This window comes from Erythranthe guttata, chromosome 2 (genome assembly GCF_056151865.1).
Source record: "Erythranthe guttata isolate IM_541 chromosome 2, IM_541, whole genome shotgun sequence".
NCBI lineage: Eukaryota > Viridiplantae > Streptophyta > Magnoliopsida > Lamiales > Phrymaceae > Erythranthe > Erythranthe guttata.
The window spans coordinates 6,228,319-6,246,849 of NC_142534.1; the positions used below are offsets into that span (position 1 = coordinate 6,228,319).

Below are 18,531 nucleotides of genomic sequence, written 5' to 3' on the forward strand. Positions count from 1 at the left end.
CACATCATCACTAAAAAGGGAGTGGGAGTAGATCCTAGCAAAATAGACAGTGTAAAGAACTGGCCAATCCCCACCACTGTGAAGGATCTTAGAGGATTTTTGGGCTTTACAGGTTATTACAGGAAGTTTGTGAAAGGACATAGGGAGATACCCAAACCATTAACACAAAAATTGAAAAAGGGACAATTCCAGTGGAATCTGGAAGCCCAATGAGCTTTTGAGAAACTGAAAGAAGCTATGACTACTACTCCAGTGCTGCAATTGCCAGATTCTAAAGATAAATTTGTGGTTGAGACTGATGTATCATATTATGGGATTGGAGCAGTATTGATGCAAAAGGGTCACTGCATACTTAAGTAAGGAACTGGGAGTTAAGAACCTAGGGTTATCCATATATGAAAAGGAATTCCTAGCAATATTTTTGTCAATGCAGAAATGGAGAGCCTACCTCATATGTGGAACTTTTGTGATAAGAACATATCAAAAGAGCTTCAGATATCTATTGGAACAAAAACTTTCTACACCATTACAGCATAAATACGTAACCAAACTACTGGGCTTCCACTATACCATAGAGTATAAGAAGGGAACTGAGAATAGTGCAGCTGGTGCGCTCTCCAGAAGAGAAACTGAGATAACATTGAATCAAGTGACAGTAATCCAACCTATGTGGATTCAAGAGGTTATACAAAGTTATGATAATGATGAAGAGCCGCAAGAAATTATTGCTAATTGATCATTGAGGTCACTTCATGTATCATTTTTACCAGTACAATGGGGAGATTATAAGATTCAAAGGCAAAATCTTTGTAGGGAGTCCACAAGAAGTGAGGAAGAACTTGATTGAGCAAATGCATGGAACAAGCATAGGAGGGCACTCTGGAATCCAGAACACTTACCAAAGAATCCAAGGGGTGTTTCTCTAGCCTGGGCTCAGAAGTCAAGTAAAAGAATGGGTCAAGAATTGCCACATCTGCCAATTGAGTAATGAGTAAGCATGAAAATGTTAAAACACCAGGACTTCTCTAACCTTTACCTATTTCAGAGGGTGTCTGGAGTTGCATTACCATGGATTTCATTGTGAAACTGCCCAAATCTCATGGGAAAGAGAGCACATGGGTGGTAGTTGATAGGTTTACCAAGTATGGACATTTCATAGCTCTGTCACAACCTGTGACAGCTTATTCTCTGGCTCAAGTATTGATTGAAGAGATCTATAAGCTACATGGACTGCCAAATTACATCATTTCTGACAGAGACCCCATATTCACAAGCCATTTTTGCAAGGAGCTAATGCAATCCTTAGGAGTGCAACAACAACTGAGCACTACATTCCATCCTCAATACTCATGGACAAACAGAGAGAGTAAACCAATTTTTGGAATCTTACTTGAGGTGCATGTGTGGGCAAATGCCAAAGAAATGGAGCTCCTGGATCCCATTGGCTGAATGGTGGTACAACACCACTTTTCATTCTACTATCCAGATGACACCTTTTGAAGCTCTGTATGGTTACCAACCACCACAATTGAGATATGGTCCCCACTTGCTCAAAAATTCAGAAGGAGTCAGAGTGTGGATGGAAGAACACCACAGGGTTACTCAGAATTGACGAAACTACTAGGAGAAGCACAAGTTAGGATGAAATCCTATTCTTATCAAAGCAGAAGTGAAAGGAATTTTGAGAAAGGGGAGTTAGTTTATCTAAAACTTAAACCTTATAAACAACTGAGCTTGAGGAAAAGCCACTTATGGAAGCTCACTCAAAAGTACTGTGGTCCCTTTCCCATTCTTAAGAATATTGGACCAGTACTGTATGAGCTTGGTCATCCATCTAACAGCAAAGTGCACCTAGTGTTTCATGTTTCGCAACTAAAGAAACATATAGGGACAAATGCTCAGGTATCTACCAATATACCACCCCTTGATGAAAACAGACAATTTCTTCTAGTGCCAGAAGAAATTTTAGAAAGAAGAATGATCAAGAAGAACAATACTGCCCTGGTGCAGTGGTTAGTGAAATGGATTCATATGCCCAAGGAGGAGGCTACTTGGGAAAACGCAAATGAGATGGGGAAGAAGTTTCCCACTTTTCAGCCATGAGGCATGGCTTAAGAAAAGGAAAGAGTAGTGTAATAACCGAATAAACGGATTTTTAAATCCGTGAATAAAATGGCGTCATCCAACTTATATAAGCGTGGGAGCGCTTTTATAATTCAGCGTTTTATTAAGTTTAGTAATGAATGACAGAACGGTGTCATTTTGGAGAGATCAGAGGCGTAGGCGCACCTGATCTGCATGGGAAGCACCACACACAACCCTCAACTCCTTCACATGCTGGCAGTATAAGAAGACAAGGAGGGAGCTGACAACTTTTGTCCATTTCTTGGTTACTCTTAGGTTAATATATATTAGCTGTATACTCTAGAAATTTTTCATATCAACCCTAGAATATTAGAGCCGCCGCTGTTCTTAACTGGGGAGTTACCATTGTTGCAGGTTTTTCTCATTATCAGAGTTAGAAGATTTAAGATAAGGTGGAGCTCATAACAACCTTTGGTTTAATGTTAGTTTACTTTATAGATGTTTGTGGGTTGCGGTCTTGGAGGTTTTGGGCTTGTTTTTGGAAGTTTTTATTTGGGCTGGGGGAAAACCGATTGAAATTGAAAGGGTTCAAAACCCAGTGGATGGGTTGGTTCATTGCTAAGTTGTGAACTCTGTTCTCCTGGGTAAGAGTCAGGCTTGGGATCAATTGAAGGGTCCGGATAGTGATGGGATTCTGCCACGATTGGCTCGAAGTTGAGGGTTGAGATCATGGGGTTACTTTGCATAGTAATTTACCCGAGAAAATCGAATTAGTACATACAAATGTTGATGTGACTCATCGTTGACGTCATTAGGATTGTAAGTGAACTTTTTAGAGTTGAAAGTTTATTTGTTGTTTTCCCAAGTCGGTTGATTCTCTAAAGGTATAGAGAATTCTCTTTTTGTCCTTTGTTGTTTTCCAGAAAGATGACAGTTGTCACCGTCCATATCAAGATCGGTTCCTTCTTTGCCTTCTTGTTGCTGACGTAAGAGATTGTCATCATCTTCTAATTTTCTTCATGTTCTTCGGTTTCTCCATTGTTCTCCAATAAATCTAGATTTTGTAATGCAGTGAATTTGGTATGCATAGTAACATGTTTGTAACCTATTTTTTTACTTAACTTCTCCGCGTGCTTATCTTTTTCTTAATCAAAATTTTGTTTTTATGATTTGCCCTCTATTCTTCTGGCATATAATTTATTTTTTTCGTATTGGAAGTTGTCCTTAGTTTTGTTTATACCTGGCTTACGGACCAACTTTCTTCTTTGGAAACCCAACCTTCGATCAATGAATTGCCAATCTTGGAAATTTTCACCATTTTTTGACTATGTGAGAATCTATAACTATTACTTCATTTGATTCTTTTCCAATACATTGATTTTTAAAATGTCCAATTTTTTCACATCTAGTACAAAAGCATGTACTAAATTCATATTTGATGCTCTGTTTTTGGTTATTTATTATAACATGAGAAATCAAACAATGTAAAAACCTTTGTCAAGATCGGTAATACTAGTTTTTTCCTTTGTTTTCCATATTCAATGTAAATAGATGTCTAGATCTGAAATTATTTTTCTAAGCCCAAGAGTATGGATGATGAGAGCCTTTTTCCGCGGCTTGTAGAGTTCCTTAACCTCTTCTTTCTCAAAAGCAACAATTGGGACATTTGCTTAGTTACAAACAGGAGTATCTATTTTCTCCATGATTTGGTCTTCATCAATATGCTCAAACCATGTTGGAAAGTAGATGTGCTTCGATTCCTTCATAAGTATTTCTTTATACGATGAACGATCAATTTATGTGACAATTGTATCCACTAAACTCGAGTTTTTCCAATAAACCTTACCTTGCATATGTGACTCTAAGATCTCAAAATCTGGGTTATGGGCCGGTAGGTTGTTTGTTGTCAGATTGTAGGTCGGTGGGTTATGTGCTAAATTGATTTTACTGTATAATTGGGTTGTAACAGATGGAAGTGGATTAGGTAAATGGTTAGGTTGGATCGGAGGTGGGGGTGGTTCTGGTGGTTGTTCTTCAAGAAGAAAAAATTATGTCGGAGAAGAAGTCTCAAAGAGTGTTTTCTCTAGAGAGAGAGTTATCCATCTTCTTCTTTTTCAATTTTTTGTGCGAAAATGACACGGTAAAAATCTGACTTATAGAACAATCAATTCAATGTGCTTGGGTAGTCGTCCTGAACTGTTGTTTTCATTCTTCCTCGCGTTTCTTTTCATATTTAACTCGTCTTCAGCTATTGATCCGAAGGGATCGACAATTAATTTCTCAAGCTCAGGACCGTTATCTACAATGTAGCGGACCAATTCAACTTCATTTGTACGACCATAATAGTCACAAAATTTGAACGCTTTAAGGTGATTGTGAGGAAAACCTATTTCATCCTTGATTGAAAATATTTAATCCATCTCTGCTTCGAAGATCATACAAGAACTTAAAAACAAATTCCTCCAAGTAAGGAGATGCCCTTACGAAAACAATCGTTTAAATAAGAATTTCAACAAATTTTCCTGAGTATGTTATCTCCAACTTCTTCATTATTTATTAGTTATAGTTTTCCGTGATTTGTTGATAGGACTAGAACATCATCTGAGCAAGGTCGGTCCTGCGATTTTCGAGGTCTTGAATATATGAGATTTACTATTACTGTAAGCGTTAATAAGTTTGTTTGATAGGATTAAAAATAAAAATGTTGACATATTTAAATACTACTCAACCTCATAATGCATAGTAAAAATTGATTTAATCATAGGTTTGAGATTGACTCAATGAATGTTAAAGATACGTTTTAGAATGCTAAATGTAAGTGTAATAGACATATTTGTAGGGAGTTCATAGAAATATCTACAACTTAGTGACAATTTTCTACAATATTTTTATCTACAAAAGTTGTCTACTTTGAGTTTTGGATTAGTTTTTTCAGTGAGAACTTATTTAACCAAAATTCTCTCAAATTTTATCAAAGATAGACCGATTATAAGACCCCATTCTCCATTCATAATATTTAAAGTAATAAATTATAATTTTATATTTTTTTAGCGAACACCTTATTTATTCAAATAATTGTATTTAAAAAAACCAAGTTAAATTTTGATGCAAAAGGTTTTAGGCTTTGGGAGAATTATCGATGACATGATAAATTTATTCGATATATATAAATGATTATATGAAGTGTTGTTATTTTATCATTTTATGAAATATAATCATTATTTACACAATTATAATTAATTTAAGTTAAAAATAAACAGAAAACATATTTTATGTGTAAATTAAGAGAACGCGATGAAATATAGAATTTTGTAAAAAGGAATTTCGAGATTTGACTTCTCTTATGTCAAATAATAATAAAATTCCGAGTCCCCCTCCCCTACTTCCCCTTGTAATGACTTGAATTACTCAAAAAAAAATAATAATAATAAAATATATAGACTGACAAGAAAAAAAATTAACTTACTATTCTTTGCGGCGTTACAATTTTAACAATAAACATATAACCTACAAACGGAAAAATTAGGATAATTTTTGGATAAAATTAGGAAGACAAATAAACATAGATTAAATGCAAATATTGTATAAAGGAGCGAATGATTTGTTTTAATGGAATTGTTGTTGATTTTACTAGTTAAGAAACCATATGAAAATTACATAAAATCCTCCATTGGATTTTTAAACAATTATTTACAACGTAAGTATATGCAAGACATTATTTTCCAGTTTGGTATAAAAAAAATATATTGTTTAGAGGACATAAAAAGAACAGTATGAGAAAATAGTTAGCGTACGTAATGTCGAAAATTTAATTGGTACTTGCATCTTCACATACATGTAACAACAAATTCTTATCTGCGATATAAATAAACAAGAAATATTGAACAAAGATAATTTTTATTGAATTAAAATAAATAAATTGTGGATTAAAATCTCTATTTTAATCATCTGATTCTTCTCTCCAAAATAATATATAATTGACTTGAATTTTCGGAGTCGGGTCGTTGACTTGATCTTCTACGGATTGGATTTTGGATTTGAATAACGTTTTCCGAGGGTCTTGCGACTTGAATCTCGGATCGAACGCTGAACTTTGATGGGTTTTGACTTGAGGATCTTGGGGTTCTTGATGGATTTGACCCTTAAATCTTCCAATGATCTTGACTTGAATTTATTAACGTTAATCCGAAGGTTTAGCACCGTTATCTCGGATCAAACGCTGGATTTCATGAAGAACGGATTTCATGAAGAACGCCTTGAATTTGCTCAAGAACACCTTGAGTTTGGCGAAGAACACTTTGAATGTAGAGAGAGAATCTTACCTCCTACGAATTCTTCTTCCTTGCTTCTTGAATTGTAGAGAGAATTTTGCTCATACGTTTTCTGCTTTTTCAGTTGTGAATTGTGAAGGGAGGGTCCCTATTTATAGTGGTAGAACAAGAGTCCTTGATGGGCCTTGTTGATGACGTTGCGCGATCTGATTGGCCTGATTTAAATTGATATTTATCTCTTTTAACTTGAAAAAGAAGAAACCATTCTATTGACCAATAATTAATTGATATTTATCTCTTATAACTTGAGAGAGAAGAAATAATCATATTGGTCAATATATATTTAAAATTAACTATCTATTTAAATTATGACTAAAATTCCTAATATTAAAATAGAAAACATATAATTGACATTTAATATATATATATATATATATATATATATATATATATATATATATATATATATATATCTTTTATCAATTAAATTAGAAATTAGGAATTTAATAATTAAAAAGAAAATATATAATTGATACGACTTGTACGTCACTTTATATGGCATATATCTTCAATGCATAATTACGGGAATGCCATTAAATTTAGCCATCAAATTTCTTTCGTCTACAACATGCTGCACATAATATAAAGAAAAAGGTAAACAAAGACTTTATAAAGAATGTTAAGAAAACGAAGAACAAATAACATAATTGAATTGTTAACAAAGACAAAAATATTTGATTGCTTAAGCTGAAGATTATTGATGTGATGAAAGAGAGGACGAAACGAATAATAATAATAATCTCTATAAAGTGATAGTGTTCTTAGGTGGTGTTTGCAAACGTTTGCAAACACCACTTTAGTGTTCTTGGATGTTCTTGGTAACGTGTATGTATAGGAAAATTTATGGGGGTTGAGTTTTACAAATCCTTGAAAAAGACTTTGTCCAGAAAGTGGGGCAGTTAAGAAGAGAAGTTGAAGATCATATTTAGTGGAAAATGAAGAAAGAAAAAACAAAAAAACAATTCACATATCGTGTTTAGCAGGGAAGGAAAGAAAGAAAAAAAAATAAAAAACATGTGCTATAAAAAAGGAGAGAACAATTAGTGCTGGAAGGGAAAAAGAAAAAAAAAACAAAAAGAAAATAATTAAAAAAAACGTTTAAAAAAAATTCAAGGTTGATCATGTTTAGTAGGAAAGCGTAAAAAAAAAAAGGAGATGAAAATAATTAAAAAAACGTGTGCTATAAAAATGGAGAGAAAAGTTAGTATTGGAAGGGAAACACAAAAAAAGAAGAAGAGAAAAAGAAAAAGAAAATAATAATAAAAATAAACAAAAGTGTTGTATAAAAAAGAAGAAGAGTTTGTATGTGAGCCATAAAAGAGGAGAAAATAAAGCAAACAAAATTTTTTTTAAACTGACGTGTATTTTGAAATCAAACAAAATAAGGAAAAAATAAAAATTAATTAAAAAGGAAAGACATATAAGTTTGAATGTGCTATAAAAATAATGGGAAAATAAAGGAAATAATTTTTTTTTAGAAAAAATCGTTTTTAGGCTTTCGGGGCAAAACCTTTCTTTTATATATAAAGATGGGGGGCCATTTGATGTACACCCATAAGTATAGAAAATATATAGAGATAGATCCACCCCTAAAATTCTTCCTTTGAACTACCCCTACAGAGGCAAAAGTACCATTGTGCCCTTATTTGCAATTTTCGTCCAACTGCATTCAACATTATAGCCAATTGCATTTAAGATTTTTTTACCTACATTTATCATTTTTTCAGATTTTTTAATAAAAAAATATGAATGTTTATTTTATTATTATTTTTTATATATACCCTACCCTCTTCTTTGTATTTTTTGTAGTTTTTAATTTTTTTTTAATTTTGTTTTAATTTTTTTCAGGTTTTTGATATATTTACTGTACTGAAATTGACTACACATGATTATAGCATACCACAGTCATGTATAGTTATGTGTAGTCACGTATTGTGTTTTTACCCCAAAGTTATGGTCGACCGACTATGTAAACCGTTGATTATATAAAACAAACTTCATCTACACCAACAAAAAAATTCACAATTTGAATCTTGATATAATAAATCAATTAGTACCCAACAAAATAACGGAAAAAACACGATCATCTAGATCACTATGCATCAGAAAAACCAATTAGCTTGTCTATAACTATATATTACTACATGGAACTATACATCACTATTGTTATCTATACCACTAAATTTGACTTAAATCCCACTTTTCAACACAAGAACGATTTGTTTTGAAAGACGAACACAAAGTCAACTCCGCAAAAACTTACTACATAGTAGTTCAAATACCAACAAATATTATATATCAACTTGTACAAATATAGATCGAAATACACAATCACATGATACATATGTTCTTTAACAAAGAACAAATCACCATCATCACTCTACATTAAAAAAACCTACATAACCCAGGCATGACTACATGTTACTATATATGACTATCGTCATCTATAATGTTCTATACCCTGAATGAATTTCACTTCATAGCGCACTTCTCCCCATCATTTCTATAGAAGTAGCAAAAACAATAATTCATGTGGGAAAAAAGTATGAGTTAGAGAAAATGAACAGAAAAATGAAAAATCCAAATTACATCAAACCTTATACGCGCGGCTATCAAATCAAAGCAACAACGTGACCAAAGTTTGCACAATCAATCCAAAAAACTTCCTCATTCAAGAACTAGTGTAAAAATTAATATTCCATATTCAATTAAATTTAATTCAAAAAGAAAAGATAAAGAACAGCATATCAATATATCAAAAAACGCATCATTGTTCCATAGGAATATCCATGGTTCGCCGGAACGGCGTCGGAACGGCCGTTCCGGAACGGGAACGGTGCCCTCCGTTCCGGAATCCGTAACCAGAACGGTGTTTGCACCGTGACTCGTCGGAACGCCGAGAAATCGGTGGGATGGGCGAGACGGAGCCACGGAACGGCCCCGACGCGGTGCCGGAACAGGAAAAAAAAAAATTTGAAAAAAAAAAAACAAATTTAACTAAAAAATAACGTAAAAAAAGCATAAAAGAAAAAATAAATAAATAATATGATGGTGGTGGCCACGTTAGATAATGAAGGATTCCCCTGAATCACAGATCTTTGGCCTCACTCTTCAATTATATCTTGCACAATTCTCGCTCGGTATTCTACTTGGTATTAATATTGCTTATATTTTCATAATATTCTTTGTAATATTTATTTTTTAAATTGTAATAATATTTTGCATATTATTGAATTGCAATATTGTTATTAAAAATATATTTGAAATGTATTGTATTTTTTTAACAATTTAATTAAAATGTGTCCGTTTCGGCCGCGACACAGCCGCGACGTTGCAATGGAACTGGAACGGCAGTGTCCACGACAATGCACTGTTCCGTTCCGGCGAACCATGGGAATATCCAATCGGGAGAACTTGAAAAAAAAGGAGAAACAAACAGTTTTAGTGACTCTAATATTAGGGTCTTTTGCAAAAACCACCCTTGGGAAATCTCGAATGGCTAAAAAAGTCCTCATGTTAAAAATATTAACAAAAACTCCCTCATGAAAATAAGTCAAAGCCAGAAAGGACCCTGCGGGCTGATTGTGTGTTACACGCGCGGATTGTGCGACTCTTTATTATATATTTGACATGAAAAGTTACAAATCTCCTCTAAAATTATTTTTTAACTAAACATATATTCATTTGGATTTAAAAATAAATAATCCAACTTTTTGGATGAAATTGCAATTTTAAAATTTCTTTACACAGCTTCCCCAACACCACTTCATCGTCACCATCAGACCATCCTTCCAATACTGCCACCCATTCTCCCCAGCACCTCCTTTGATGCTGCCGCCACATCAACGACTACCGGTGCTTCAGAATTTCATCAGAATATTCATCAAAAGCGAATTCAATTCTAAAAGCTCTACTTTTGGGTTTGAGATTTTGGGCTATCTTCAACATAAAGAAAGAAGAGGGCCAAGATTCGATTTTCAACAAAGCCGCCATAGATGAAATTTCTTTATTCGGGTTTTGGGATTTTGGAACAAAGAAGATTCACCCATATACAAAGGGGCAAAGAGTTAACTTGTGAGTGAAGCTCGACCATGGAATCCGCCGCCGGTTTGCGCCGCCACACCTTCCTCAAAGAAGATTGTTGGATTTTTGTTAGTTTTTGGGAAGATCTGAAGATGGGGAAGGAGAAGAGGATGTTAGTGGAGGGGGAGGGAGTTAAAACGACAAAAAGAGGGAGTTGGATAAAAAAACAAACGAGAAATATAATTCCTGCCGGAGAAGATGACCGGAGACAAGAATCCAACCAAGAAAATGAACCGACGGCGGATGCGTTTTTGGGTTTTGGATATTCTATTTTATTTGTTTTTAATTAGGGGTAGTTTAGTGATTTCACATGAGTCAACAACTAGTTTTAAAATAAGGGGCGGTGTAATTTGTCAAAAATAAAATAAGGGTTCCTTGCTAATATTTTTAACACAAGGATCTTTTTAACCATTCGAGATAATACATGGAGTTATGTACAATTAGTTCTTAATGTTATCTACCTTCAGATCTAGACCTTGCTCGTCTGCTCTGAAACTTCAACCTGTCGTGCCCTCAATTCATATTATTAAAATATTAGATTTTGTGCCAGTTTATGTTTTTTTTTTCTAATCCATGAATTAATAATATATAGTATTTAGAGAGATACAAAAGAGGAGAGAGAGAGAGATAGATAGATAGAGAGAGAGAGAGAGATGATTGAGAGTGCTGTGGAGCAAAAACTTTCTTCCAAAAGTGCGCAAGTCAAAGTGGAATGGCGGTGGCGGCGGTGAGCTGCTCTGAATCAGAACCCAATTTGGATTAATAACTCGTGGCTTCCAATAAATTCTTGAACACAGTCCATGTTTCGTAAATCTTTGTCATGAATATTCAAACAGCTCCACTTGGATTTTTCTTGTAGAGAAAAGAAAATGCATAAACATGGTACTGAACTCGGTTCGAAGTGGCGGTGGGCGGCAGCGAGCGGCGGAGTGTCGGTGGGCCGCGCGCAGTGGGCGGCGGAGTGTCTGTGGGCGTTAGTGAGCAACGGAGTGGCAGTGGGCGGCTGAGGGTTTTGGTATAGAGAGATGGAAGAGAATGAGATTTGAGAGAGAAGAGAAACACCATCTAGTTTGATTGTGGGCTTAGAGCATGAATTGAAGCTAAAAAAAGGTAAAATAGAAACTTTAAGTTACTCGTGGATCTACCAAATTAAAATTAGAATTTGAGTCTTTTATTAGGAAAAAAAAATATTAGACTTCTTCATTTATATTTTTAAAACTAGAGGTATCTCACATTTTCCCTCATAAAGATATAGATATAGGATTCATTTTTTATAATTAAATTTATCAATATTTAATTATGGGATAATTAACAAGATTCCCTCATCTAGGAAAATGAGTTAAGGAAACACTCCTCTCAAGAATAATTAGAGAAAATTCACTTAGCTAATATCTCACCCAAATGCTATTTTAATAATTCCCAAACCACCCTTATTAATATTAAATCTCATTTTCACGTTTCAAAACCCTAACCCATTTCATTTGTCATTCTTTCTTCTCCTTTTCTCATCTTCTTATCTTCTCTCTTCTCTCTCCTCTTCTCGACTGAAATTTAATTTTGAGGAAAAGCAAAACGTCGACCGACGGTGATGGTGGTCGAAGAGTGTTTGTCGCCGCCTCCCACCGCCGCGTGAAGGGTGGTTTACTGCATTAGTTTTTGGCCTGTTCCTCTTAGGCTTTTGATATTGTTTATTAAATCGACACAGTTAACATAAATGTTAATTGTTTACCGCTGCGGTACATAAGATGGTGTCAATGTTTATGGATCAAAAGAAGACGAAGAAGATGCATTAAACTCCTAAGGGTGGTGACATATATGTAGTTGGCGGCGGTGGTTTCCACCGACGACGTTGAAGCTGATAATCGTTTTTTTTTTTTTTGGACATTGAAATGATAACTTGTGTTTTTTTGGTGGATTGAAATTTGCGTAGGCTGGAATCTTAATCGACTATGTACATGTTCAATAGTCTATTAAGCTCATCGACGATGCTCTAGTAGTTGACTAAGGTTGATCAACTCCTGTTTTTTATTTTCTTTTGGATTTTTTGTTTATTGAATCCAATTGTATAAATCAATTATAACGTTCTTATATTTTTTGTTTTTGTAAAATAAAGTTGATTTTGCATTTTTTTCAGTTTTGGTTTGTTATTTTTAGTAGCAGACTCTTAATCGACTATACTTGATCATAGTCGATTAATATACCTGATATTGAAAAAAAAAAAATTAAAAAGTTAAGAAAAAACAAAGAATTTCCTTAATCGACTATGCTTCATAGTCGATTTACCTTAATCGACTATGTTTCGTAGTCGATTACTAAAATCGATACAGAAAAAGAAAGGAAAAAAAAAATCGTTGATGACCGGCGTGTGACGCGGTATGATGTGGCGGGCGAAGACAAAACTAGAAAAGATAATGCGGGAAATGGATGTGGGCTTTTCTCAAATGGAGAAAAATATTTTGGGCATGTGCCCATTAAGAGAACACTACAAGAAAATGTAAAATAGGCAACGATTTCTATATCGACGAAATTAATTTCGTTCGTTGCCAATGGTTATATTTTAGCAACGAAATATAGTATTTATGGCTAAAGATTAACATTTTTGTAACAAGATATTTTTGTTGCCTTTGAATCTCATAGGCAACGAAATATATCCCTTCCAACAACAAAATATTTCGTTGTCAAGTATAAAATTTGTTGTAGTGCAAAGTAATGAGGGTGTTTTCTCAAAGGGCCCGTTCAATTATTTGTTCCTAATATTTTGCATCGGATTTATGCAATTAATTATTTGATGGTTTTAGTTATCATTTAATTAAGGGAAAGTACAGTTTACACCCCTAAACTATAGGGTTTTGTCACAAACACCCCCTAAACTATAAAATGTAACAAATTGGCCCCTCCATTTTCAATCTGTTAGTGGAAGATGACATGGGATATTGACGTTATGGTGTACATTCAATTTTTTTACCGTAGCATTTTTTTAGACTTTTTTACCCATGAAATGAAGTTGTTATATATATATATATATATATATTTGTGTGTGTGTTTGTGTAGTGAGTCTTTCTTCCGCAACTTTGTTTTCATGTTTCCTCCTCACCCTTAATTATTTCAAGAACTCATAAACATATGTTGCAATAAAATTATAATAGAATAAGAAGTAATATGTAAATAAAAAACAATAACCCGCCCCTCCCTCCTTCGCGTCCCCAATTGAGACTCTCTATCCCAAAGAATCGAGACAGCTTCTCTGACACCCCTTTTCTAATTACACTTAGTAATTTAGAATATGCTAGCGGAAGACTTATAGAAAATAATAAGGGTGGAATGCTCGTTTTAAAAATCACCTTCTACCAATAGAAAGTTACGCATAAATTTTTCTTTTAAAATCAGAGGAAGAGTGTCCACATAATACTATATCATATACACTTCACCAAATATCACAAAAGGAACATGCATGACTAGATTATTTAAATTATCAAGAGTAAAGATTAGGAATTTCGGACAGATTTGGTAGATCAACTTAGAAACTTAATATCTCTTGAACTCTTCATGAACATACTTTGAAAATTTAACCACATACTCAAATATGGGTCTAAATTACTCAATTAAAACAGTTTTAAAATATCATGAGCCATTTGAGAGAAATAATTAAACATATGCAACTGTACAGTTTGAAAATCCAGAACAGGGGAGGGAGCTTTGAAAATTCTTTATAAATTCCCTACTAATCTAAACACTACCAAATTTTATACCAAAGTAGATAAGTGAGTTAGGAACATACTCCAAGTTAAACGGATTCATTTGAGTAAGAAAACCTTCATATATTGATGCATGTCCTAAAATTACTCAACCTATGTACAATTATGGAAAATAATTCATAAACAATTCATGAATTATCCAAATGATGCAAAAGACCTACCAAAATGACCGTAACAAAAATACCTATAACACCATAAAATTACAATCAATTCTAAGCAGAGAGTATATTTAATACGCATTATCAAACAACGGAGCAGAACACAACCTAAAACTACCCGATAACCATTATATAGAAGTTTGGCAAAAGAGGAATCATAATCCTAATTATTATTAAATGCAATGTTCTTGCTAATAAGAGCCCTCGAGGGGTGGAAGAGTACGATAATAGATACCTAAAATGGTATCGAAAGTCCATAAAATTAAACTATATAAGTAGAAAAATATGGCTAAATTAAGAGCACACAAGATCCACATGCACGCCTTCCATATGAACACATCCCTCGATTCTCGAACTCGACTCCAACTTTACGACTCGTGCTTGGAATTGAAAGTACCTACAAGCATTTCAACACTTATATGAGTCTTTTGGAGTCAATGAGAATTCCGAAGAAATACCGAATACACATAGGCAAACAAGCATATATTTATGATATGTATATATGTATATATGCCATCTCAAATCACACACATACACTATATAAACATTTCGATATTACCTAAATCGTCATTTCATTGAGGAACTTTACCAATTTACCTTTATCTTCTCGGATACCTCTTAGACCTTCTCATTTTACCTCTTAGACCTTCATTTCATCATTTCATAAGGAATAAGAGTAAATCCCTTACAAGGGAGTCGTCATTCTTTTACACACACATTCATTCAAGTGCTCATACAATGTGTGAGAAAAGCATTTTTGTTCGGATATCCTTTGGAAAATCAAGTTAAACCATAGAAAATAAGCCTTCATTTATTTGGAACCCGTTTCATAAGTGGAATCAAACCACACACTCTTCATCTCAGTTTTTGGGTACCGGTCCCTCATACCCCGTGCTTATTCGATCTATGTTTTACAAAACTTTCCAATTTTAAAAACGTGCAAGTGAGGTTAGTACATACTTTCATTCATTTCAAGCAATTTGATTAGGTGTGTGAGAAAATATTTTTCGTTCGGATATCCTTTGAAAAATCAAGTAACACCATAGACAATAAGCCTTCATTTATTTGGAACCCGTTTCATAAGTGGAATCAAACCACACACTCTTCATCTCATTTTTGGGGTACCGGTCCCTCATACCCCGTGCTTATTCGATCTATGTTTTACAAGATTTTCCAACTTTAAAAACGTGCAAGTGAAATTAGTATATATTATTCATTTCACATATTCAAATTTAGCTTTCACATAAGCACACATATTTCCACATATTTCACAAAGGCACATAGTTTAGTCACAAATCACAAAAACAAGTAAGACACATAACAAATCAAGCAAAGAACATAGATCACATATTTACACATATAGCAAAACAACTCAAAGCATTCAGTTATTTATAATTACTATCTCCAAGTTTCATTAATTAAAGTTCAAGCCCTCTTTCTCAAGAGACTTGAAGTTTTCTTTCAAGTAGCACCAAATTTCCATTTACTTCATTTTCTTTCCAAAATATTCGAACCATCAACAATTCAATCACACAAAATTCCATTTTTATTAATCTTGTTCTCGGTTTTTATCTTCGTATATTATCTTATTACTCATAGATCATAAACCATGGATCGTAAGCTTCCTCGACCCGAAGGGAGTACACTTACAACCGCGTAGGTCAATATATATATATATATATATATATATATATATATATAGATATACACACACATAGAAACATATACTCATATATATAGCACATATAGATTATAAATAAACCATGGATCAAGTACTTTCTTCGACCACGCAGGTTTTCGAAAACCATGGATCGAAGTTTCCTTAAGATCACGCAGGTCTAGTATATATACATAAAAAAAATTACAATATTTTTCTTAGTTCTTCAAGATTATATCATTTAAAGCTTAGATTCTTACATGCATGGATGATCAAAGAATAAATTAAACACAAAGTTTTATTTTCTTTCTCCTTTAGTTTTTGGTCACCACAAGAACATTAACAAGAAATTAAAGAGAAGAAAAATACTATTGGTGTTGAAGCACTTGTAGCAAGAATTCAAAAATTCTCACCTTAATCTTCTTAGAAAATTGGAAGGGTGTTTTTTCCTTTCTACAAGGAGAAGAAGAAGAAATTTTAGAAAGAGGGGAAGAAGAAGCTTAGTTTCTTGAAATTTTCGAAAATGAAGAAAAGAAAGAAGAGGAAGAAGACTTACTCCTTTGGCCAAGAATTTTACTCTTGAAAGAGAGATTTTAGGCCTTTCCTACACTATAATTTCGAAAATTGGGAGAAGAGGAGAAAGAGATTTTGATTTTTGATCTTTAGAATGTGTGTAGAGAAGATGAGAAAATAGATGAAGGCTTGGGTTCTATTTATAGAGTAGTGGGGGACTTGCAACCTTAAAGATTAAGAATTGGAGAGTGACCTTTTTGCAATTTAGGAAAACTTAGGAATTATCTAGAGGGACTTCTTTGCAATTTCATTTAACTATTCAAAAAGAAATTCAAAAAGGAAAATCTTAATGTACATGGGCTCACCTAGAGAAGGGTTGTACTCAAGGAAAATTTTGGTCTTGTGTTGTACCATGGTCAAAATTGAGGGATGAATAGGAGGAATTTTCTATTTTTATTTAAGAAAATATGTGATTTTAAAATTCTCTTAACAAATAAGTTCTAGCAAACAAAGGAGTATAATTAATCTCTAGATTAATAATTAACTAAGATGATCAATTTAAATTCGTCCAAAATTATTTCGGACTAATGCATTCTATATGAAATTTCACCGGTTATCACATAAATAAAATCTTAAACTAATAAACGCACATAAGAGATAAAATCACGTTAACTAAATAGATGCTAATTAATGAAAAATTAAATTATCGGAGACGCGGGGTGTTATAAATTCATTTTTTTCCTAGATCGAAATCGAAGGTGTTTGTCAATCCTGGTTTGTTGTTTGATTTTCCATAGCTCAAGTTTTTGATTCTTTTAAAATTTCGTATAAAAAAATCGATAAATGAGAGAAGAATTTGAAGGAACCGAAAACATGATTTCAACAAAATAGTATTTTCACTTATTGCAGATCAGATTAAAAGAATTTATTAGATCAAAGGTAATCGAAAAACCTATATTTATGTCCCTGATGTCGATGTTAAAAAGTTTGGTCTAAGAGTGTGTTGCAAATCTTACATTTATAATAGAGAAATAATGAAAGAGATGATTATTGAGATGACAACGGATGAAGATTTACAAATGTATATCAACCCGGACGAAGGGAATGAGGCAATCGAAGTGTTTTTGTAATTTCAGATCGAGCTCCAGGAATTTTACGAGCTTTAACGGAGTTGCCCAAATTTGCCCCCCCTAATGTTTTTCACATATTTTGCCTAAGACATGTGTGCTCCAATTTCAACAAACGTTTTAAGAGTGTTGATTTGAAGGATCTATGCTACACAGCAGGAGCGGAGTCTCAAATTTGAAAGTTTGACCACATTCTTAATGTGATCAAAACTCGGAATGTTGAAGCTTACAACTACTTGAAGGATATTGATCAAGAAAAATGGGCATTTGCACATGATGGGAGCAAGCGTTGTGGTCAACTTACTACAAACATGTCAGAAGCTCATAATGGTGTTCTCAAGGGAACTCGAAAACTTCCCATCTCAACAATTGTTGACCTCACATTCAACCGCATTGTTAGCTATTTTTTTACTCGCCTCCACGACGCCAATGTGATGGTTCAAAATGGACAGTTGTGGTTCACATATGCTTATGGCATTTACAGGACATATGAAGCCAACTCTGTTAGGTGTTTCACGACTCGGTTTAATCAACAACAGCTCTCTGCCGAGGTGATGACCAGAGCTCGTCCAAGTGGAGGTGGAAACAACAAACACACCGTGAGTTTAAGGGATCGAACTTGTACTTGTGGAAAATGGTTACTAACAGGAATCCCCTGCAGTAATGTCCTCCACGTGTGCCGTGAATGGATGTTGTCTGCCTCCAAATATGTGAACGATTGCTACACTGTTGATCGTTTAGTGAACACTTATTCTGGGATATTCCAACCCCTGTTGAGTGAACACTATTGGGAGGATGTTGCTTTTGAACTAATTCATGATC

The 18,531-nt window shown here is 33.8% G+C and overlaps 1 protein-coding gene across 1 annotated transcript; it reads left to right on the forward strand.

Moving 5' to 3' along the window:
* Positions 1-237: 237 nt before the first annotated feature.
* LOC148772204 (uncharacterized) lies at positions 238-926 on the forward strand. The gene is made up of 3 exons (XM_088814928.1): positions 238-324; positions 434-682; positions 771-926. The coding sequence occupies exons 1-3, from the start codon at positions 238-240 to the stop codon at positions 924-926; spliced, it is 492 nt and encodes a 163-aa protein (XP_088671054.1).
* Positions 927-18,531: the final 17,605 nt, after the last annotated feature.